The sequence below is a fragment of the Schistocerca cancellata genome, chromosome 9 (assembly GCF_023864275.1).
Source record: "Schistocerca cancellata isolate TAMUIC-IGC-003103 chromosome 9, iqSchCanc2.1, whole genome shotgun sequence".
Taxonomy (NCBI): Eukaryota; Metazoa; Arthropoda; class Insecta; order Orthoptera; family Acrididae; genus Schistocerca; species Schistocerca cancellata.
This window is the reverse complement of record NC_064634.1, coordinates 205,019,270-205,044,353: the sequence shown is the minus strand read 5'-3', so window position 1 is coordinate 205,044,353 and position 25,084 is coordinate 205,019,270. Positions and strand designations below refer to the sequence as shown.

The following is a 25,084-nucleotide window of genomic DNA, read 5'->3' as shown; positions in this document are numbered from 1 at the left end:
ACAGAAGGCCATGAACATGGAGCCCGTTGTAACGAATGACAGTTCCACTGGCAATGCCCAAGTCGTCAGGCCCCACTGCCACGTCCCACCGTACCGGACGAAATACACTGCGCTCCACACAACTGAAACATAAATCAACTACAACAGCACACTTACGATTGCACATTCAAATTACATAGAATAATAAAGCATAACATCAAAACAGGAAGGCTCCCACAATTTTTTTAACCCAACACTTAATAATTCATTTAAACACTGCAATACACGCCTAAATATGATTGTTCCTTGAAAGGTAATGGTAACAGCTGAGTATTACTTTAAACGGGCAAGAGCTCACCGGAACTGCGCTTTCGTAGAATCTGATGTAGTTTCAAGAGACAATATCGTATTTCATTAAGGTGCAAATTTTGGTACTTAATGACTAAGATTACAACAATTTTATATATACCATCACTCAATAATACGGAGCTTACCGGATTTCCTTCATATAGCTGCAGGTTCTTCCTCAAGCGGTAGCAAACTAAGATGGAAATCCCAAGCCTCGTTATCGTGTCGTGTGTGACACAGCCTTGACGTATCGGGCTCGTCACATATATGGGTTGCGCGCTTGCTTCCTTTTTTTAAATGTCTTCAGAGTCTGACTTTAATATCGACGTTTTTACACGCGCGTTGAATTAGTCTATAGTTTCTCGGGCGCGTCAGTGGCGCTGGATTCATTTCTCCGTGTAAATAGTCAAAATACATCATTACAATGCGTAGTTAAATATTATACATTGACAAATAAATGGCTCTTGGCCTCTTTCGTTACTCAAATCAGTGTTTTATGTGACGAATGTGGCGGTGTGAAAATACAACATCTCAAGACTAATTTGAACTAGGGGTAATAGTATTCAACTTCAGCATTCCTACGCAACCGCGTCGAAACGTAAGCGTAAATTTGCGAATGCACCGTGTGATTACGACACCAGGATGCGTGGCTTCCACTGCAGATCAGAAGGTCAGTGAGTTGCGCATTAACGGAATTCTGAAACACAGTTGTGACGTGACACTGGCACGGGGATTTATCGTCAAGGCAGGAAGGAACAGAGGCAGACTTCCGTGTTGGGCAAGATGGTCTCACTTCCCTGCGGTATCTGCGAGACGGGGCATCCGAATAGCACTACGGTAGTCTCCAAGTACGCGCGGATAGTGAAAAAATCAGTACCTCTAAAGACTTCACGTAGAATCACCACACAAACTTGGAGCGCTGACGGAGAACAGTCAACACAACGATTAGGAGCATTGAGCAGGTATCAGAAATTGGCATGAGAGTTCTGAGTCTGGAGCTACAGAACAGCCCAAATAAAACTGGCTCATAAAATGTTTGTATAACATCTGCATCTAGATCTTTACTCCACAAACCCCCTTATGGTGTGTGGCGGAGGTTGTTTAGTTTACCTCTCTCACTATCCCTGTTTCCTGTCCAACAGCGAATAGTGAGCGGGAAGAACGATTGTTAGTCAGAATCCGTGTAAGCTCGAAACACTCTAATTTTACCTTAATGGCCTTTCCACCAGATGTACGTAGGAATAAACAACATATTGATTGACTCTTCTGCTAACGTACGCTCTCGCAATTTTAATGATGACGTCCATCTCTCTTCTTACGTCTGACACTCGAGTTGGAGGAGCGTCTCCTAAAAGCTTTCGTGTTACTAAATAGAGCTGTGACGAAATATGCTACTATGTGGGCTTTCTCTATTTCCTCTATCAAATGGTCCTGGCACGTGTCGCAGACTGACGATCCAAGTATCAGTCGAACGAAGATTTTGTAAGTTTCCTCCTTCGTCAGTGGAATACAGTTGCTGACAATTATTCCAATGAAACTCAAGTCAATGAGTATATCTGGTCCTACGACATTCCCTTGGGGGTACGTCAGAAGTTACTATCATGTCTGAAACTTTCTCTCCGTTAAGAATAAGTCTCACACAGAATAAGTTACCTTAGTTAATGAACAGAAGGACTTCACAAGCGATTCTAGAAAAGGCTACCATTGACATCGATGCAACGCTGTGTGCGATTTATGAAACTGTGGAACGCACTTAACGTCTTTACCTGAGAGGCGGCGGCTATATGGTTTTCAGTGTTCCGCTGTAGCTCTTCCAGCGTGTAGACATTATTACATTACATTTAATCTTTCAAGTTGCTGAACAGTTATATATCACATTGAGAGAGGTATGGCGATATTGTAGTTATCGAGATTTCTTTGCCCTTGTTGACTGTCGTCTCCTCATTGAAATCGTCAGGAACGATAGCGCTGTTGCTCCACCTTGGTGAAAACATCCATACTATAGTTCGTCTTATCAGATGGTCAAAACAATGGATTAAACAGATTGTATTGTCACGAAGAGGCGGCAACAGTTTTCAGCACAATTTAATATTGGTCATACACTATACGAGATCAACTTTGTAACTGAACTGAATAGTTTATATGGAATAGAATACAAAATGCCATTCTAAGCAGAGAGAAATCTTCAGACGTAGAAGTACCTTCGTGCGAACGACGGCGGAGTCTTGTGTGACAGTCGCTTGTTACAATACAGAGGGTGTAATCGACAACTGTTTATACCTGCTTAAAAGTACCACAATGGTGTAGAAGAAGTCAAGACGAACAATTTGAAAACAAGACCCTTGAGGTCTATCAAGTCGGGAAACGGCCTCAAACTAGCCTACAAAAACCACTTAAGCTATAGCGCGTGCTCTCCATGCGAGATTTGGAATATCCTCTCGCCTTCTTTACAGCACCGGGTTGCCGGTGTTAACTGTCTGAAGTTCATTTCTTTTTCTCGCTAAAATTTTAACAGCATAAAGTTAAGAACTGGGTCGTTTTTTCTGTGGCCTTCTAGCTAAGAAGGTATTGTGTAAGAACTAAGTTTAGGCCGAATTACTAACATGTTTAGTTTTGTTTGGTTTTGAAATGACGTTTATAAAAGTCTCTTTTCCTTCATTACCCTTATACGAAAGTACAAGTTACGAGGAGTGTTCAATAAGTAGTGCAACACTTTTTTGTCTCGCCAAATTTCGGTTGAAAAAACTCAGACCATGTTGTAGGACATAGTGGAAGATTCCCGCTTCAGACCCTATAGATTCGTGAAGTTCCAATTTGTGGCGTGTTGTACGTAGCATGCAAAATGACGTCTGTAACGGAGGTGCGTTCAATTGGCTCTAAGCACTATGGGACATAATATCTGAGGTCATCAGTCCCCTAGACTTAGAGCTACTTAAACCTAACTAACCTAAGGACAACACACACATCCATGCCCGAGGCAGGATTCGAACCTGCGACCGTAGCAGCAATGCGACTCCAGACTGAAGCGCCTAGAACCGCTCGGTCACAGCGGCCGGCTTGGTACGTTCAAAGCAGAGAGCTTTCAATGAGTGTATTTTGCCGAAAACCAGAGCATCACAGATATTCATACACGCTTGACAATGTCTACATGGACATGGAAGTAAACAAAAGCGCGGTGAGTCGTTGGACGAGGCGTTTGTCATCATCGCAACAAGGTCGCGTAAGCCTGTCCGATCTCCCGCGTGCCCGCAGCCACACACAACTGTGACTCCTGGAACGCGTGGACACTCTCATTCGAGGTGATAGACAGAACACAATCAGACACCTCACTGCTCAACTGGACGTATCTGTTGGTAATGCTGACACACTCGGCCACCAGGTGGGGTGCTCAGAGGTGTATGCCCACTGGTTTCCTCGCCACCTAGATGAAGACCATAAACAGCAACGAAGGAGGCTGATCGTGACAATTTTTTGTCGAACGTTGTCACAGGCGATGGACCATTGGCTCATCACTTTGAACCGGGAACAAAAAGGCAGTACATGGAACGGCACCATACAACCTGTGTTGTCCTCCCTCATGGCGAAACAATCAGCTCTGAAGCGTATGTGCTACCCTCAGGAAATTGGAGAAGCGAATTCTGCGTGTTCGTTGCCACAAAAATGCAAACAAACTACTTCTTCGCCATGACAACGCAAGGCCTCACAGAAGTCTGCACGCCCGAGAGGAGCTCACAAAACTTCATTTGATTGGTCTTCCCCATTCACCCTTCAATCCGGATCTCGGACCTTCTGACTTCCATCTGTTTGGCCCAATGAAGGGTGCACTCCGCGGGAAGCAGTACGTGGATGATGGGGAGGTTATTGATGCAGCCAGACATTGGCTCTGACGTCTACCAGTAGACGATTGGTTTGTGGGACACTCAACTGCACGGTCATCAGCACGCGTACAAAGTCCCAATTTTTACACAATCCAATTTTTTTACACAGTCCAATGTAGCCACTGTCACGAATGATGATGGTAATGAAATGATGAGGACAACATTAACACCCAGTCCTTGGGCAGAGAAAATCCCCAACCCGTCGACCAGTAGAGTTGTACCATGAGGGCATAGAGGCCCTCCCAGTAAGGCGGCGTAAGGCCGTTGCATGAACGGAGATTATGCTGAAAAAAAGGGTTTTGTAGCCAAAAGAGTGGGGAATAATATGGTGTATTGGAATCCTGACTATAACCAACCTGTTTTTAGGAAGAAAATGCCTTGCAGTACTAACAATACGCCCCTCGTATTTCCTCACTCAGTTTCTAGACGATTCATTGCTTCCTATTTCTAGGGGGATCTAGTAAGACACTGATCTGCAAACAAAGCGATCGAAATGAAGGAGTACCCGATAGGTGTGCTATACACCTAACGTATAGGTTACTGTGTTGGGATCTTGACTGACCAAAGCTACAAGGAAAACCTCCATAGTCTACGCTTACTTATGATATCTACCGTAGCCTACAGTAGTTAAACAACTCTACTGATAGGCCAGTTTGAGGTTGTTCCCCAGATTGATGGACCAAATGATCCGTCTCGACTTTACACTAGCGCGGTATGTTATAAACGGTTACCGTTTACACCGTGTATATGACGTAGTGGCGACCTCGGAAGCTCCGTGAAGCTGTTTGCTGCTAATGAAGTTGTATACAGAGTAAACTCAACGCTAGAAAACTGTAACGAAATGCAGGAATACCCGTCGGGGATCGACGCTCGGCGCAGTGTCTGGTAGTTGACGCACAAACATAAAGAAATGTGTTGCGCGTAAACTGGTGGAAAGACATGTTATTGTGTGATTACATGATTTCCGAAAAATTAGCGGAAGCAGTCATCCATTAAATATCTGGTAGTATGCTTATGGAGCGATATGAAGTGGACCTCACATAAAACCACAGGAAGGGCGGGTGCCAGACCGAGGTGCATTAGAAGACTCCTCAGGAACAGTAGGCCATGCAGGGGAAGCTAGCTTACAAAACACACATCCGACCGATGTCTAAGTATTGCTCCTTAGCCTGGGACCCTTAGCGAGGAAGTCTGACAGAGGAAATAGATAAAATCCGAAAAAGGATAGCTGGTTTCGGGCGGGTTCGTTTAAGTGAGAAGATCGCGGAGGCACTCGTCAAACTATATTTACATCTACATACATTCTTCTCAAACCTCAACACGGTGGGTGGTGGAGTGTCCCTTATACAACTGCTGGTGATTCACTTTCCTGTTCCGCTCGCAAATGGAGTGAGGGAAAATATCTGTCTATGTGCTTCCGTACGAGTCCTGATTTCTCCTATCTCGTCCTCGCGGTCTGTACGTGAATGTGTGTTGGTGACAGTAGAACCCTTCAGCGGTCTGTCGGAAACGACGGTTCTCTAAACTTCCTCAACAGAGTTTCGTGGAAAGAACGTCTACTTCCCTTCAGGGATTCGCACTTGTGTTCACGTAGTATTTCGGTAACACTCGCGTGTTAGTCGGATGTACCGGAAACATATCTAGCGATCAAGTAGCAGACGTCGCACGAACGTCTTTGCGTGTTACGGAAAGATCTACTGTTAAAATTGCGAGACCATACTTTCTCCTACATACGCTGTAGGAAACAGAATGCAATCCCCAAGGACTGTGTTCAGTGACGCCAGGGTATAACGTGTGTTTACTATAACCGCTCTTTTAATTGAGAACAATATTATCAGTCTTATTCTCGTATACGGAAGAGGTGATCGATAATACCGTAAATAATTAATAGCATTGAAAAATTTTTAATTAAAATTATCGATATATACTCTCTCATCAGAATAACGCCCGTAGTAAGGTAGCGCCTCATGGAAATCATAGAGGGTTCAATGCGGCTACTTTTGTTTCTAAATTCTACGACATAAACCACGCGCAGATTTCCTGCACTCTGATTAAGTCCATGTAGCTGCGGCGTGCGATATACCTGCCATTTCCGTTGATATGCTACGGAAGGGACCAGGGCACTTATGTTACACTCCAAGAAAAGTGACTACAGTTAATTTATATGGGACAACCTTACGTTGAAAGTTATATTGAGGTCTAGGTAGATCTTTGCCGTAAGGTCACGGTCAAAAAATACCCGAGGAGTTGTTTGCTCGAGAGAAAGTGGCGCCCAGTATTAAACTCTATTACATACCGAATAACCGATAATAGGATCTGTGGACTATACGAAGGAACGTTAAACTGAATATAAGAACGGAATTGGACACTTAGCCTTGTGTAAGTAAAAATGTACGAAGTTTGAATGAATGTATCGAAGTATAGTCATGGACCATAGTTGTTGCTATAATATTTTTGAGTGATAAACTATAAAAATCACCGACATTTTGGTTGCCGTAATTGCTGAGAGTAATTGTAGGATCAACCCTCCTTTCCTGTATATACAAAACACAATCATTCATGGTCATTTAATTATTATTAAATGTTGTTTATAAAAAACTAAAGTGTTTTCTACAATAGCTTGTGTATTAGACAACGATAATCATACGCAAGCTGCAAACTGTATCTCTGGATAACGGAAGGTTCGATTATGAAATATTACGAAGAGTAAATTGTGGCTTAAAAGCTATTTAACGTTTCATTTCCAATCGGACAGAAATAATACAAAACCAGAAGCAGTGCGGATAAGTAGTAACGTCGGAAATAGGAAGTTGAAATGATAACTAACAGCCAAAGACGTTATTAACTATCTTCCCTTTGGTAACGCAGCAACAGGTGAGGGGTGATCGACTGCGCAAAAAGTCAACACTAATTATTATTATCAGAACCCGATATTTAATCGCCGTAGAGTGAAGATGTTTGTGGCTGCTCCATCTGATGTGTAAATATAAAGAAAAGTCGGGCGTATACAGTAGATAACAACATCAATATCTTACATAAGGGAAGTCGACGACAGCAGATCGTTGGTGGGCGTCTGTAATACTGAGGGATCAAAGTACTGGTGAATCATTTGTGACGGTCATCGACGATCAGAAGGCGCTCAGTAGGCCTGTCTATGCGCGATCTGTTTGGACTCTGCAGGCAGTGACTGTGCGTGAATTTAGAGGTGCACAGTGTTTACAGCTTTCATTCTATGATACAACCATACCCCACCAGAGAGTCAAGTCAAGGTTGAACAACTTCAGCCATTTGAATGGAGTCGCGCTGTTGGCCTGTGGGAAGGTGGATGGGCGTATCGACGGATTCCTGCACATGTTGGTCACGTAGTGGGCGTGGTGAGTCGGTGCTTTTGTCAGTGGTCTGCGCAATATACACACATATGTAGACCAGGTTCTGGACGTCCAAGCAGTACAGACGCCCTTGTAGATCGACGCATTGTGCGGGCAGCGGAGGCCGACCGAACGTCATCCAGGAAAGAGCTCCGGTTGTCTGCTGCAACTACTCTGTCATCAGAGACCGTTAAGAGCCGTCTGCTTGCACCAGTACTAAGATCACGTATGTCTCTGGCCAGGCCACCACTGACACCACGACAACGCCAGACATGTCTACGATGGTGTCTTGAAAGAAATGATTGAAAAGTGGAATGACGCTCGGTTGTCTTCAGTGATGACAGTAGGTTGTGTTTGTATCCGAGTGATGGACGTACACGCGTACGGCGTGGACCTGATGAGATGTCTATTCCAGAGTGCATTCGCGCTCGACACGCAAGTCCCATCCCAGGCTTGATGGTGAAGCGGCCATCAGCAAGAACTCACGGCTACAATAGGTGTTTTGCCAGGGTACAATAACCAGTGCCCGCTACGTTGAACAGGCTGTTATCCTCGTGCTATTGCCATTTCTTCGACAGGAAGGTGTTGTGTTTTTTTTTTTTGTGGCCGAGCGGTTCTAGGCGCTTCAGTCCGGAACCGCGCTGCTGCTACGGTCGCAGGTTCAAATCCTGCCTCGGGCATGGATGTGTGTGATGTCTTTAGGTTAGTTAGGTTTAAGTAGTTCTAAGTCTAGGGGACTGATGACCTCAGATAAGTCCCATAGTGCTTAGAGCCATTTGAACTATTTTTTTATGTGCTCTTTCAGCACGACAATGCACATCCACATAGAGTTGCTGCATGTAACGTGCTTTTCGTGGTGTAAAGCAACTGCCCTGGCCAGTAAAGTCACCAGATCTGTCGCCAGTTGAACAAGTGTGCTACATGACGATGCAGGAGCTTTCTCGCTCTCGCGGACCTGCAAAAGCCATTGCCGAATTGCAACAAAAGGCGCAAAAGCGTGGGATGATCAATCGCAGGATGCCGTTCACCTCCTTTATGGACATTTGCATACGAGAAAACGCGCCTGCGTTGTCACAGATGTGTTTATTGACGTGACTGTTTGGATATCATTTACTGTGACTCGAGTGTTTCATTTGGTCTGTATTTGTTGTCATATACTCCTACAACGTTGAACTGCCTATCACGTCACTTGTCAATAAAGCGACCTAGTCCTTAAAGGTGTTGCAGTGCTTTTTCCGGCAGTATGCTACTCAAGGAAAGACCATGCAGATAAATTCAGAAAGATAAGAGGTCGTACTGACGCTCACCAACGGTTGTTCTTCAGGTACACCATTGGCGGGAATCGGAATAGGAGAAAGCTGTGAGGGGAAGCGACAGTGATACATCAGCCTACAAATTGATACTAAAGCGAACGTGTTGCCTTGCTTTCTTGACCGCTCGAGAATTAGCATTTTACTGTATGTCGTTATCTCGGCAATTAATTGCCAACGGCTTTGCCTCGTGTATACAGCGGTTCCCATCAGGACATCAAAGCTAAGCTACGCCGGGCATTACCGGTACTCGGTACTCTAATGGGTGACCGACCGGGTGTGTAGCGCGCTGTTGGCAGTTTTTCTTTAAAGGGGAGGAGGGGAGGTGGCATAAAGTTCTCGGTCACCAGATTTTGCATCAATGTCTTCGACAGAGTTCCAGACTTCTCCGCAGTGCATGGAGTGAGGACATGTGCCACGGCTGATCGTGATCCGTCTGTTGGATGGGGACGTTGAGGTCGGCGGACCCCTTGGTGCTATTCGAGAGGAGCAGGTGAATGAGGAGTATGTGACAGCACCGAGTTTACCCTCTCATCGTCATACAAAGCAAAGAGGACACCACAGCACACCACACCACCCACACACATTAGTCATCTACATATATCAAATACACTTAACATACTAATCTTATACTTCGCAAATCAGTGATTCCAGTGGCGTGAAGGAGAAAAATATTGAAACTTCCTGGCAGATTAAAACTGTGTGCCGGGACCTTGGTCGTAGAGCACTTGCTCGCGAAAGGCAAAGGTCCCGAGTTCGAGTCTCGGTCCGGCACACAGTTTTAATCTGTCAGGAAGTTTCATATCAGCGCACACTCCGCTGCAGAGTGAAAAATCTCATTCTGATAGGAACTAGGTAACTAGGTAACTGAACTAGGTAACTGAACCTGTCCCTCATGGTCTCCCAGCCAATCATATCATCTGCTTTAGTTTATTTGCCAGTTTATTATTCCACTCTGGTGAGGTGGATGTATACTAAGTAAAAACAGGTAGTTTGAAAAAAGAAAGGAGTACGGGTCAAGACTAGAAAAAAAATGCCCTATGAAATCAAGCACTTAAACAGGAGAATGGAGCGACCGTGATACTGGACCTAGTCGTCCAATCCAAGGCTTATTAAACGTCTGTGTTAGGCAGTGTCGTAGGAGGCGCAGAAAACAAGGTGGTACTCCGTCGTGCATCAATCTCGTTGGTGCTTTCTTTGCAAGAGGAACGTTCTCATATGTTGCGGGTAATTTTTCGCACAGAAATTGTTGTTTAACGTCGCCTGCTAATTTGTCTTTTAACTGTATAGCCATATGGATCTCTCACTAATAATTTCTGGTCATACATTATGATGCCTTGCTTTCTTGATAGTTCGATGGTCTGGATCTGTCCACACGGGGTTATTGTGATAAATTGCGAGGGGCGTTCAATAAGTAATGCAACACATTTTTTCTGAAAGCAAGTTGTTTGTCCAAGATTCTAATACGCGGTATTATTCTCCACTCCTCTGGCTACAAAATCAGATTTTTCAACATAATTCACGTTCATTGCGAAACCTTAGTTGGAGAGCCTGTATGGCCGCATGGTACTACTCTACTGGTCAACGTCAGAGCCATTCTCCCCATTATCCACGTACTGCTTCCCGCGGAGTGTATCCTTCATAGGGCCATACAGATGGAAGATGGAAGGAGCGAGATCCAGGTTGCAGGGTGGATGAGGAAGAACAGTGCAATGAAATTTTGTGAGGTCCTCTCGGATGCACAGACCTGTGTGAGGCCTTGCGTTGTCGTGGAGAATTCCGCACAGATGGTCTCCTTCCTCTTTATGGTCTTCTTTTAGACAGCGAGGAACCCAGACGGCATACATCTTTCAGTATCAAAAATGGCTCTGAGCACTATGGGACTTAACATCTTAGGTCATCAGTCCCCTAGAACTTAGAACTACTTAAACCTAACTAACCTAAGGACATCACACAACACCCAGCCATCACGAGGTAGAGAAAATCCCTGACCCCGCCGGGAATCGAACCCGGGAACCCGGGCGTGGGAAGCGAGAACGCTACCGCACGACCACGAGATGCGGGCTTTCCAGTATCCCAGTTGGCGTATGCGTGTGTCATCTCTACCAACGGAGACGTCCAGTTCTCCAGCGAGGTGTTTGATTTGATCCGTCGGTCACCTTGAATGTGAATGTCCGCAAGTTCCTACATTGCAGCGCGGCGGACACGTGGGAGATCAGATAGGTTTGCGCGACGTTATTGTGGTGTTGGCAGACGCCTCGCCCAACGACTCAGCGTGATTTTGTTCACGGCCGGGTTTCCGTAGACATTGTGCAAGCTCCTATGAATACCTGCGATGTTCTGATTTTCGGCCGAAAGAAATTCAATGACAGGTCACTACTTGGAACGCACCGCCGTTGCAGACAACATTTCGAAGGCCATGTATAGCGCCGCTACCTATCGAAATTTCATGAAAGTGTAGGAGCTGGAGCGGAAACACTCCATGATGTCTCACAACAAAAACTGCAGTTTTTTCAACCGAAATTGGCTGGGAAAAAATTGTTGCATTACTTACTGAACGCCCCTCGTACTTTCCCACTCGCGCGTAATCAAAAAACTGCAAGATGTGAACTGTGCGTCTGGAGCTCTACGTCTTAGAATCCACTGGCAGGATTGCAATCTGGCACGGCAGTTTTGTGGCGTGACAATTTGCACATGCTGTTAGTGATATGAATTAAGTTCAAATTCAAATGGCACTGAGAACTATGGGACTTAACATCTTAGGTCATCAGTCCCCTAGAACTTAGAACTACTTAAACCTAACTAACCTAAGGACAGCACAAACATCCATGCCCGAGGCAGGATTCGAACCTGCGACCGTAGTGGTCGCGCGGTTCCAGACTGAAGCCCCTAGAACCGCTCGGCCACACCGGCTTGCAAATGGTTCAAATGGCTCTGAGCACTATGGGACTTAACAGCTATGGTCATCAGTCCCCTAGAACTTAGAACTACTTAAACCTAACTAACCTAAGGACAGCACACAACACCCAGCCATCACGAGGCAGAGAAAATCCCTGACCCCGCCGGGAATCGAACCCGGGAACCCGGGCGTGGGAAGCGAGAACGCTACCGCACGACCACGAGATGCGGGCACCGGCTTGCATGATTTAAGTAATGGCATATGCAGAACTGACTATACTACATGATTATTTACCGCTAGAGCAGGTGTGATTCTTCGCATACTTGTTTCTGGGTCATCTTCTATTCACTGCATGACTAGCTCCTCCATATTTAATGTGCGAAATGCGCAAATTTAACGGAGATTCTTGCCCTTGTTGAGAATAATCATGTGTCTGCAAGACTATTGGAGCTACATGCTGAGTACTTTTTTTATGAGTTTCGTACCACAGTCGGCACCCTTACGGGATCGCTTTTATGTCCGTCTGTCTTTCTGGCTGTCTGTCTGACTGTTAAGACTCACTTTCTCAGGAACGGATAGAGGTATCAAGGTGAAATCCATCTGATATAGTGACGCCTACGGTGCCCCGGCAGTGTAAAAAATTTAAGCTTCTAAATCAATGCAACCAAAAGCTAAGGCCATTTACATCACATATTTTAACACTCGGAAACTCACTCATCAAAACCAGCGGGACACTTCCCGTTGTGCGTACATTACGGAAGGCGAACTACTCGCTGTTGAGAGGAATGTCGTCACACGTATTGCCAAATGCATTGAGGTTGACGGGCATCATTTTGAGCATTTATTGGATTAATGTGGTATTTACAGGTAATCACGCAGTGACAGCATGCGTTCTCAAAAATGATAAGTTCACAAAGGTACCTGTATCATATTGGAACAACCGAAATAAAATGTTCAAACGTACCTACGTTCTGTATTTTAATTTAAAAAACCCACCTATTACCAACTGTTCGTCTAAAATTGTGAGCCATATATTTGTGACTATTACAGTGCCATCTATCACAAAGCGAAAAAAGTGGTCCAACTAAAACATTCATATTTCTTTACGTACTACACGAATATGTAATAAAAATGGGGGGTCCTATTAAAAAAAAAAACGCAGTTGATATCCGTTTGACCTATGGCAGCAGTCTGGAACCGCACGACCGCTGCGGTCGCAGGTTCGAATCCTGCCTCGGGCATGGATGTGTGTGATGTCCTTAGGTTAGTTAGGTTTAAGTAGTTCTAAGTTCTAGGGGACTTATGACCACAGCAGTTGAGTCCCATAGTGCTCAGAGCCGTTTTTTGAACCTATGGCAGCACCATCTAGCGAACCAACCATAGCGCCTTCTGGTTTCCCCCTTCAAGCTAGACGAGTTTCGTTCTTTGTAGTTTTTTTCGTTTGATGCTTATTTCCTGATATATTTGGCTCGGTCGCTATCAATGGACCACCCTGTATAGGGGGAAATATAGCGTTCTCAAAACCTTTTTGGGCTCGGAGGCCTACTTGAATAGCGTGAGACTAAGGTGGCAACTCCTGAAAACCAAGAGATAATTATTCGAAAGAAAAAAAAAGGGAGATTAGGGTTAACGTCCTGTCGACGCCGAGGTCGTTAGAGACAGAGCACAAGTTCGAATTGTTTCAGGAATGGAGGAGGAAATCGGCCGTGCCCTTCCAAAGGAACCATCCCGGTATTTGTCTGGAGCGAATTAGGGAAATCGCGGAGAACCAAAATGACGATGCCCGGACGCGGGTTTGAACTATGTGAGTCCATAGTGCTAACCACTGCGCCACCTCGTTCGATATAATTGTTCAAACCCAGGCAATTGTCACTTCAGATGGGAACTTTATGATTCGAAAATATTTGACAAAGGGCTGATTTTGAAAGTACAGTGACTGGGCATGAATGTCAGGGAAATAGAACGGTTCTTCTATTGTTTATGTGCTATCGCCATTGCCATTTATTGAAATTCGACTAACGACAATGCAACTACTAATTGGCGACAAGGCGTTGTATGTCCACCACTTTTCAAAACTGTGAGAAATTAACGTCTTTCCCTTTCATAAAGCACAATAGGTTGTTATCTGTGGTGCATTTTACGTTTCGCAAATGGAGTTTCGCAAATGTCGAGCTGTGCGCGTGTGATTGTTGACGCAACGACATCCTCAGTTGCTACGTCTGCTGTGGGCAATCGCTATTGCATCATGGAAAAGTGGAAACGAGTTGCCGAATCACATGAACAACGCTTTCTGTCACGTCACATCAATGGTTGCCGTCTAGCACCAGGGCGTCCGCTCGAAACATACACCGTGGAACGTGTACAGCCATTTATTGCAGCGTAAACAATAGAGAACGATCATTTACGTACCTAAGTTACCAGTACTTTTGACTGCTTGCATCCCCTGGAATACCCTGTCTGCAACAGGACGTCTGTCCGCGCTCCTAGGACAGTCATCTAAGTAGCTTGGCGGCCTCTTGATGTTCTGGTCCAGTTTGAGCACTTTGTTGATAATTAGGCTCGTCCTTGTCGATTTTTGGTTGTTTATTAATTGCGTTCGTATGATGATCTGTTAAGTGGGATTCATTAAGCACCATTGATTGGAATGTCACTATTAGTTTATTATATCCTTTAGCGTATTCGATTATTAAATTGAGGCACTGAGAACCGTGCAGGCTCACAAAACAGAAACAAAGTTTTGAGAAAAACAGACGTTTGTGAAAATCAGATTTATAGAGAAACGACCAGTCTCATAGGTGGAAACTGTTTTTTAACCAAGTCTCAACATCCTATACTTAATATGAAAAATAATTTAACCACTTTGTTATGAAATATGAATGAATAATTAAGATTATATTTATTGTTAATGTTAATTCATAAAATTTTCATATTAGTGACAATAGTGTCTTTTGCCTGTTATAAAGTTCATAATTACTGTGACATTAGAATCAGAACATTCGCTACGTGAAATATTCTCAAAAATTACTAATAAATAGATACTAAATGCACCACACATACTGTTATCATCATTGTCATTAAGCACATTCTGTGGCTTGAGGTTCAGGTAAAATTTACGATACATCCCTGATTATGAAGTACTACTACAACGTACTAAATTAAATGGTTCAAATGGCTCTGAGCACTATGGGACTTAACATCTGAGGTCATCAGTCCCCTAGAACTTAGAGCTACTTAAACCTAACTAACCTAAGGACATCACACACATCCATGCCCGAGGCAGGATTCGAACCTGCGACCGTAGCGGTCCCGCGGTTCCACACTGTAGCGCCTAGAACCGCACGGCCACACCGGCTGGCGTACTAAATTATGTTCACAAATGGTTCAAATGGCTCTAAGCACTATCTAAGCACTATCTGAGGTCATCAGTCCCCTAGACTTAGAATTAATTAAACCTAACTAACCTAAGGACATCACACATATCCATGCCCGAGGCAGGATTCGAACCTGCGACCGTAGCAGCAGCGCGGTTCCGGACTGAAGCTCCTAGAACCGGTCGGCCACAGTTGCCGGCAAATTATGTCGTCAACTCTAGACAACAATTGAGTAATGCACAGAAACAAAATTATGCTTTATGCTTTTTGCTTTGGGCCCTTATGGACATGAATATCCGAGTAATCGGCGAGACAACTTTTCGTGAAAGTTCATATACCAGTGTGTGACTACAGATACCGATAAAGCTGGTTCACCATAAAATCAACAGACGTCGGGAGCTTGCATATGTGCTACAATCTCGAAATCGATAATGATTTGCTTTAGACCCCAATGGTTCTCAGCCCCTCAATTATGGTAACAAAAAGTTTAGGAAAGTATTTCCACAGCAAGTAAAACGTTAACGTGTGTAATCACAGCGGAGCCTTCACTATTGCTGTGTAATCGAACACGAGTCGAGTAGTGAGAATACCAGATGGTTATAAATAACCATGGATGCTTGTATGCGTTACATCTGCAAGATATCACTGCTTCGTGCACCCATTAGATTGGTTCTGTTCAGACAAGTTCCGTGGTTGTGTGTAAGCCATCTGCTCCTCAGTTCACACACACCACGGTACCTTGCATCAGAAATTAAGTGACTTTCATCTCATCGTAAATAAATAAACAAATATTATTCTGGTCTGTTCATGATAAACGCAGTAATAAGGGCATTGTCAATTCGGTAATTTCAGTTTAGGTGAGATGCTTTAGAACAGGGGCGGGCAGAAATCCTGCACGTGTGCGGTGCACTTGCACGCGTGCAGTTAACAGGTGTTCTGCGTGCACACAGGGGCAAGCTGACCACCCGCTTACCTCCCCTCCCCACCATACCTTCTGTCCACTCCTTCCTCTGTAATGCGTTTTGTTTTTCTAGCTTGCTTTATTGAGTGATGGAATAAGGTTAGCAGGAGTGCTTGAAATAAATCATGGTTTGAAAGAGTACCTATTAACTACGATACGTTTTATTTAATTATCACAGGTGGAGTTTACAATACGTTTAATATCTGGAACAAAATTTCTGCATACAGACAAACGCAAACAGTTACGTAAATTTTCATCACTTATGTTTGCTCTTAACCGAGGCTTATTAATTCAGCACATGGTTTTCCAGCTCTCACTATATTAAGCGCAATTTTATAGCTTGCACGTACCGCTGGGCTATTATTGTTGTCATCCTGAAAAATTGAAAACAGTGCTCCATAAAATGTTAAATCAGTTAGATGAGAGACATGACGAGAGAAAGTCGCAGATCTCTCGTGACAACGGCAACTAGGACAGATGCATCTAATATCGTCAGGTCACTCTTCTTAAGCTCAGTCAATTTCCCCATCCGCTCAGAATCCGACAATAAATTGTACTCGTCCTTGTGAAATTTATTATAATGGCCTTCAATACTAAACTTCCGCTGACCAGCGAGAATACTGCCACATATTAAACATTTCGAATTTTCACGTCTTTGCACAAAGAAAAAACGATTCTCCCATTACTTTTTAAAAGATAGCAAATCTCCACGTGCCCGTTTCCTTGATTCACTCTGCTTTTGCCGGTTCTTGAAATACAACGTTCACTACGTAGTGGTCGCTTCGCATTTACGTCCGCGGCTTGCCTTGTACTACACTGCCGCAACCTGCCGGCTGTTGCCACTGCCCCATTCGACGATTCCACGCGAGCAGCACACGTGCAGCGCTGTGCGCTCACGAGCCGCGTGCAACGTTTGCCCGCCCCTGCTTTAGAACGAAGGCTGTTTATCTTATTACACTATTTTCGTTAGTTTCTTCATGCCTGAATCCATAGCCTCGATTTAATTCCTGACTGACAAAACTATTTTAAACATCTACCTAGGATACCAAATACTTTATACAAGATTACCTTTATTTAATTATGTATTACGTTATTGCCGCGTGGTCTCAGGCGTCTTGTCACGGTCCGCGCCGCTCTCCCCATCGGAGGTTCGAGTCCTCCCGCGGGCATGGGTTTGTGTGTCGTCCTTAGCGTAAGTTAGTTTAAGTGAGATTAAGTAGTGTGTAAGCTTAGGGAGACGAAAATTTAATAGTCATGGGTGACTGGAATTCGAGTGTAGGAAAAGGGAGAGAAGGAAACGTAGTAGGTGAATATGGATTGGGGCTAAGAAATGAAAGAGGAAGCCGCCTGGTAGAATTTTGCACAGAGCACAACTTAATCATAGCTAACACTTGGTTTAAGAATCATGATAGAAGGTTGTATACATGGAAGAACCCTGGAGATACTAAAAGGTATCAGATAGATTATATAATTGTAAGACAGAGATTTAGGAACCAGGTATTAAATTGTAAGACATTTCCAGGGGCAGATGTGGACTCTGACCACAATCTATTGGTTATGACCTGTAGATTAAAACTGAAGAAACTGCAAAAAGGTGGGAATTTAAGGAGATGGGACCTGGATAAACTGAAAGAACCAGAGGTTGTACAGAGTTTCAGGGAGAGCACAAGGGAACAATTGACAGGAATGGGGGAAAGAAATACAGTAGCAGAAGAATGGGTAGCTTTGAGGGATGAAGTAGTGAAGGCAGCAGAGGATCAAGTAGGTAAAAAGAAGAGGGCTAGTAGAAATCCTTGGGCAACAGAAGAAATATTGAATTTAATTGATGAAAGGAGAAAATATAAAAATGCAGTAAGTGAAGCAGGCAAAAAGGAATACAAACGTCTCAAAAATGAGATCTACAGGAAGTGCAAAATGGCTAAGCAGGCGTGGCTAGAGGACAAATGTAAGGATGTAGAGGCTTATCTCACTAGGGGTAAGATAGATACTGCCTACAGGAAAATTAAAAAGACCTTTGGAGAAAAGAGAACCACTTGCATGAATATCAAGAGCTCAGATGGAAACCCAGTCCTAACCAAGGAAGGGAAAGCAGAAAGGTGGAATGAGTATATAGAGGGTCTATACAAGGGTGATGTACTTGAGGACAATATTATAGAAACGGAAGAGAGTGTAGATGAAGATGAAATGGGAGATACGATACTGCGAGAAGAGTTTGACAGAGCACTGAAAGGCCTGAGTCGAAACAAGGCCCCCGGAGTAGACAACATTCCATTGGAACTACTGACGGCCTTGGGAGAGCCAGTCCTGACAAAAATCTACCATCTGGTGAACAAGATGTATGAAACAGGCGAAATACCCTCAGACTTCAAGAAGAATATAATAATTCCAATCCCAAATAAAGCAGGTGTGGACAGATGTGAAAATTACCAAACAATCAGTTTAATAAGCCACAGCTGCAAAATACTAACACGAATTCTTTACAGACGAATGGAAAAACTAGTAGAAGTCGACCTCGGGGAAGATCAGTTTGGATTCCGTAGAAATACTGGAACACGTGAGGCAATACTGACCTTACGACTTATCTTAGAAGAAAGATTAAGGAAAGGCAAACCTACGTTTCTAGCATTTATAAACTTAGAGAAAGCTTTTGACAATGTTGACTGGAATACTCTCTTTCAAATTCTAAAGGTGGCAAGGGTAAAATACAGGGAGCGAAAGGCTATTTACATTTTGTATAGAAACCAGATGGCAGTTATAAGAGTCGAGGGACATGAAAGGGAAGCAGTGGTTGGGAAGGGAGTAAGACAGGGTTGTAGCCTCTCCCCGATGCTATTCAATCTGTATATTGAGCAAGCAGTAAAGGAAACAAAAGAAAAATTCGGAGTAGGTATTAAAATCCATGGAGAAGAAATAAAAACGTTGAGGTTCGCCGATGACATTGTAATTCTGTCAGAGACAGCAAAGGACTTGGAAGAGCAGTTGAACGGAATGGATGATGTCTTGAAGGTAGGATATAAGATGAACATCAACAAAAGCAAAACGAGGATAATGGAATGTAGTCGAATTAAGTCGGGTGATGTTGAGTGTATTAGATTAGGAAATGAGACACTTAAAGTAGTAAAGGAGTTTTGCTATTTGGGGAGCAAAATAACTGATGATGGTCGAAGTAGAGAGGATATAAAATGTAGACTGGCAATGGCAAGGAAAGCGTTTCTGGAGAAGAGAAATTTGTTAACATCGAGTATAGATTTAAGTATCAGGAAGTCATTTCTGAAAGTATTTGTATGGAGTGTAGCCATGTATGGAATTGAAACATGGACGATAAATAGTTTGGACAAGAAGAGAATAGAAGCTTTCGAAATGTGGTGCTACAGAAGAATGCTGAAGATTAGATGGGTAGATCACATAACTAATGAGGAAGTATTGAATAGCATTGGGGAGTAGAGAAGTTTGTGGCACAACTTGACCAGAAGAAAAGATCGGTTGGTAGGACATGTTCTGAGGCATCAAGGGATCACCAATTTAGTATTGGAGGGCAGCGTGGAGGGTAAAAATCGTAGGGGGAGACCAAGAGAAGAATACACTAAGCAGATTCAGAAGGATGTAGGTTGCAGTACGTACTGGGAGATGAAGAAGCTTGCACAGGATAGAGTAGCATGGAGAGCTGCATCAAACCAGTCTCAGGACTGAAGACCACAACAACAACAACAAGCTTAGGGAGCACTGACCTCAGCGGTTTGGTCCCATAAGACCTTGCCACACATTTCCAAATTACGTTATTGGCTAGTTTAGACCAGTGCGCCTGTAATAATAATAATAATAATAATAATAATAATAATATTAATAATAATAATAATAACGGCTCTAATAAGAAAACTGTAATAATAATATCAACAAAGTAAAAAAGTAAACTATTCATTTAACATCGTGTAAACTTCCCTTCTCAAGCACTGCAGATAACTATCCTATGAGGTAAAGGTTCTGAGCACTATGGGACTCAACTTCTGAGGTCATCAGTCCTCTAGAACATAGAATTACTTAAACCTAACTAACCGAAGGACATCACACGCATCCATGCCCGAGGCAGGATTCGAACCTGCGACCGTAGCGGTCTCGCGGTTCCAGACTGTAGCGCCTAGAACCGCTCGGCCACTCCGGCGGCATGAGGTGGATGATCATGCACAATCTCGTTTTTGTGATACTTGCAATTGAACTTCATTGTACTATGTTTTACATTTAAATTGTTTTAGTACAGTAAAAATAAGCTACAGAAACATCAAATGCTGTTTTGGGTTACTTATTATGAATGTGTGAAAATATTAATTTTTGCTTAAGTGCGCACTATTTCCCTGCTTCACTGTACTCTTGTGAAATCGGATGTAGTTTTCTGAAACACAATGTAGCATCCATTTAATACGTTTATGTGCTTTTAATGCCTCTTGTATTCACATACAAGTTACCAATACATTTCACCACATACATGCTAGGCTGAAATCATTGTATATTTGTTTTTTCAGGAGATCGACGTGGTGTCTAACGATACGGGTTTCCTGTCGGGTGCGTATATGATCACGATCGAGAACTGCTCTGCGGTGAAACTTGGGGCGCACACACTGGAGAAGGCAGCTGGACTCGAGAAGCTCAGGGTGCTGAATGTGTCACACCTGGAGCTGGAATCGATACTCCCCAAATCGCTCAGGGAGCTCGTCCTCTCAGGCATCGGCGAGCTCGCCTCCATCCCAGTGGCCATATTTCAGGTAACTCCAGTGACGCTGACCCCATTACTGCATGTGCCCGATCTCTGTCAGCTCCAGTTCGTCCTTCTACTGGGGCGAGTCCGACCAGGGTTGCGTAGAAATTTCTTTGTCCGCCAGTGAAAGATAGAAAGTAAATTAATTCGAAACGTTATCAACGTGGCCGTCTTTTAGATGAAATCATACAGCTCAACATACACTATCTGATGACGACTTCTAGACAGCGGTATGCTATGTGGAATTGGCCACTAGATATGATGAAAGCTGGACACCCGCCAGGAGAAGAGGAGGCGGGGAATACTGTACAGTCAGTGCAGAAGAAGTAAGAGCACAATCCCCCCCTAACAGGGATTCGAGTCCTCCCTCGGCCATGGGTGTGTGTGTGTAAGTTGTTTAAGCTAGATTAAGTAGTGTGTAAGCGTGGGGACCGATGGCCTCAGTAGTATGGTCCCATAGGTACTTACCACAAATTTCCAAAACTTCCATCTGCCAGGAGAACTCGAACGTGGACTATAAGTTGTACGTCACGTGAGTAATCTGATTCCTCGCGAACATTTCAGCCCTTCTAAAGCTGCCCAAGTAGACCGTTGGTAATGTGACTATGAAGTGGAAACGCGAAGTGACGGTCACAGCTATATCAGGACCAAGCCGAACTCATCTACATCTACATCCATGCTCCGCAAGCCACCCAACAGTGTGTGGCGGAGAGTACTTTGAGTTCCTCTATCGGTTCTCCCTTCCGTTCCAGTCTCGTATTGTCCGTGGAAAGAAAGATTGTCGGTATGCCTCTGTGTGGGCTCTAATCTCTCTGATTTTATCCTCATGGTCTCTTCGCGAGATATACGTAGGAGGGAGCAATATACTGCTTGGCTCCTCGGTGAAGGTATGTTCTCGAAACTTCAACAAAAGTCCGTACCGAGCTACTGAGCGTCTCTCTTGCAGAGTCTTCCACTGGAGTTTATCTATCATCTCCGTAACGCTTTCGCTATTACTAAATGATCCTGTAACGAAGCGCGTTTCTCTCCGTTGGATTTTCTCTATCTCCTCTATCAACCCTATCTGGTACAGATCCCACACTGGTGAGCAGTATTCAAGCAGTGGGCGAACAAGTGTGCTGTAACCCACTTCCGTTGTTTTCGGATTGCATTTCCTTAGGATTCTTCCAATGAATCTCAGTCTGGCATCTCCTTTACCGACGATTAATTTTATATGATCATTCCATTTTAAATCACTCCTAATGCGTACTCCCAGATAATTTATGGAATTAACTGCTTCCAGTTGCTGACGTGCTATATTGTAGCTAAATGATGAAGGATCTTTCTTTCTATGTATTCGCAGCACATTACTCATGTATTGACGGACAACAACAGTAGAGCATTGCGGAGGTTGGTTGACAAAATAGCACGGAATCAGTGGAAGAAATCACTAGTGCGTTTGAAAGCGCTACCGGCAGTCAAACTACCACAATACCTGTGCGTAGGGAGTTAAAAATAATCGGACACAATGGTCGAACAGCTCCTCATAAGCCATTGGGAGGAAACACGTGTCATGGTGTAAACTAGGACAGTTGATATTTACAAAAAATCGTAATGCGGTATATCGATATTTAAAAATACGATAATAGGCTCACAGCAATTCGATAAAAGCACAGATACATCGATATATCGACACAAAATTATCGACGTGCCGGCCTATAAAAATATTCACTGCACATTGTAAATATACAGACGGGTTTAGAGCTTTATATTTAAGTATTGATCTATTATTATATATTCTGTACATCAACAAGCTAGCAGCCTACCTACCCCTCTTAGAGCAAGAATTGAAAGGAAAACGATGCACGTTCACGCTTGGCGATAACCACTTTGCTACTAATCGTAATGCATGTAAGTGGCACAATAAAAGTTGACTGATGGGTCCGTCTTCGGTGTGTCACATATCGAATTTGTCTGGAACACTTCGTATCTACTTCCCAGTTTCTCAATTTTGTTTCTTTTTTTACAACGTCGCCGACCTAACATCTATAGTATCGAAATCGCGGGGTGATGTTAAACGTTGCCGAGCGCTGATTACGTCAGCATTTCCCCTTACTCGTCTCCGCCCGCCCCAAAGACAAGTCTCGTCATTTAAATTTTTGTTCATCATTTTCAGCTACTATCTTTGAAGAATGCCGATGTGAAGAAATAACACTCCAGTTGCGTTAAAAATTGTTTATTAACTTGACTGGTGCGCTATTTCTTCACATCTTGTAACTCCATTCACACCGACACTCACCAGTGGAATCGGACTTCTTTTTTTGTGCCACATATACTTGCTGCACACAGTCAAAGAGAAATGTTGGACATGATGAAGCTGAAAAAGTAGTAAGGCACCTTCACAAAGTGAAAGTAAAATTATCTTCAAAAGAACAGCTTCAAATACTTAGCGAAAATAGCGAAAAAAATATCGGCACTCGACATTACCATTTTGATATCGATATATTATAAGAAAAGATACCGTCCGATATATGTTTATATTCTTGGGAAAAAATCGATAGATCGATATTTTGTCAGTAGCCCTAGTGGAAAGAGCACAGTGGACGACTGGAAATGAGTGATTTGTCGTAATAAATTCCGCTGTGCTCTGTGCCAATCCAGTAGAAGGGTTTGTGTTTGGCGAATGCCTGAAGAACGTTACCTGCCGTCAGGTGAGGTACAGGGGAGGTGGCCTTGTGGTATGGGGTTGTTTTTGGTGTTTAGGGTGTGGTACCCTTATTATGCTTAACAAAAAGCTAAATGCCGGACAGTACGAATACATTTTACAGCTTGGCGTACTACGCCCAAGACAGTTCGGAGGCGATGATTGCTTGTACCGGCATAACGATGCATCCTGTCGTAAAACAGGAAGTGGTTTGTGAACAACAGCGTCCCTGAAACGGACTATTCATTGAGTTGGATTTCTGCAAGCACGAACCAATTCGTCTGCAGGTTATGAATCGAAACTTGGAGACCTGCTTTCTCCACTGATATATATGGCCATTCTGCATGTCACTCAGGTTTTACACAGTCGTCTTTTGAAACCCTAGAGGTAGTTACGAATATCACTGTAGTATCACTCGTCATCTGCGAGTCTGTCTCCGAATCGCCAGATTGGTGGGCTGTTAGGCATACTCAACCCATAACAATAAGTATAAAAACACTAAATAATAAGTATAAATACACATTTCATGCTCTGTAACCGGTTCGAGAGAGACAGTGGAAAACTACATCCAAATCATGGAACTGTATGCGCTCCACCTCAATTTCTGAATCCAACTACACTGTCCAGTCTAATTAATGTGGCCACCTGTCAAAAGCTTGAATAGTCCCTTTTGCAGGGAGACGTGCAGGAAGAGAATCAATGAAGTTCTGGAAGGTACCGACCGAGCTGTATAGCCATGCCGCTCCAGTGCTGCGATAAGCTGTGCTGGGATTTTCGGTTGAGGATTCATGCTGCAAACAGTCGGATAGACGTGGTTCCACAGATTCTCGATTAGGTTTAAATAGAGAAACAATTCGGAGATGATTATTGCTTGTATCAGCATGACGATGCACCCTGTCATAAAGCAGCAACAGTGAGACAGTGGTTTGTGGACAACACAACCCTTGAAATGGACTGGCCTGCGCAGAGTCCCGACCACAATCCAGTGGAATGAGTTAGAACGTCGACTTCACTCCAGACACAAGTATCCAACACCATTATCGTCTCTGGTTTCGGCTCTTGAGGAAGAATGGGCTGCCACTCCTCCACAGACATTCAGAAGCCTCACTGTAACTGTCCCCAAATGGCTGGAAGCCACCATAACGCCGAAGGATGGACACACAACGTATTAATGTCCTCTAATATGTGGGTAGATCTGATTAGGTAGTATAATTAACAAGAAGACTCCCATTTTCAACATCGAAAACACTGCTCACAATCTTTCTGAAAGAAGAAATGAACTTCCCATTTTTTGTTTGAGCTCCATTATTGTATTCTTGTTTCGGTTTTGTTTTAAAGTGGTGGTCCCATGATCTATCCACAAGGAGCTGCATTCGTTTTGAAATTGTTGCCGTGAAACTCGTTTTCTCATTTGCCTATGGTTGGCACTTAACAAATCTTACATAAAGATTTCTCACAGTTAATTATCTATGTAAAATGTTTCGTACCCTTTCTTCTAATGTGCATTTGGGGTCAGCTATTTCCTACACATTTAATA

General features: G+C 43.6%; 1 protein-coding gene across 1 annotated transcript in view; it reads left to right on the top strand.

Annotated features, from left to right (window-relative positions):
* The window catches only part of LOC126101284 (uncharacterized), a 73,671-nt gene that overhangs the window by 30,060 nt on the left and 18,527 nt on the right, over nt 1-25,084 (top strand). The window contains exon 2 of the mRNA XM_049911965.1: nt 20,632-20,871. Within this exon, the coding sequence (XP_049767922.1) occupies nt 20,632-20,871 (240 nt within the window). The remainder of the gene's footprint in view (nt 1-20,631; nt 20,872-25,084) is intronic.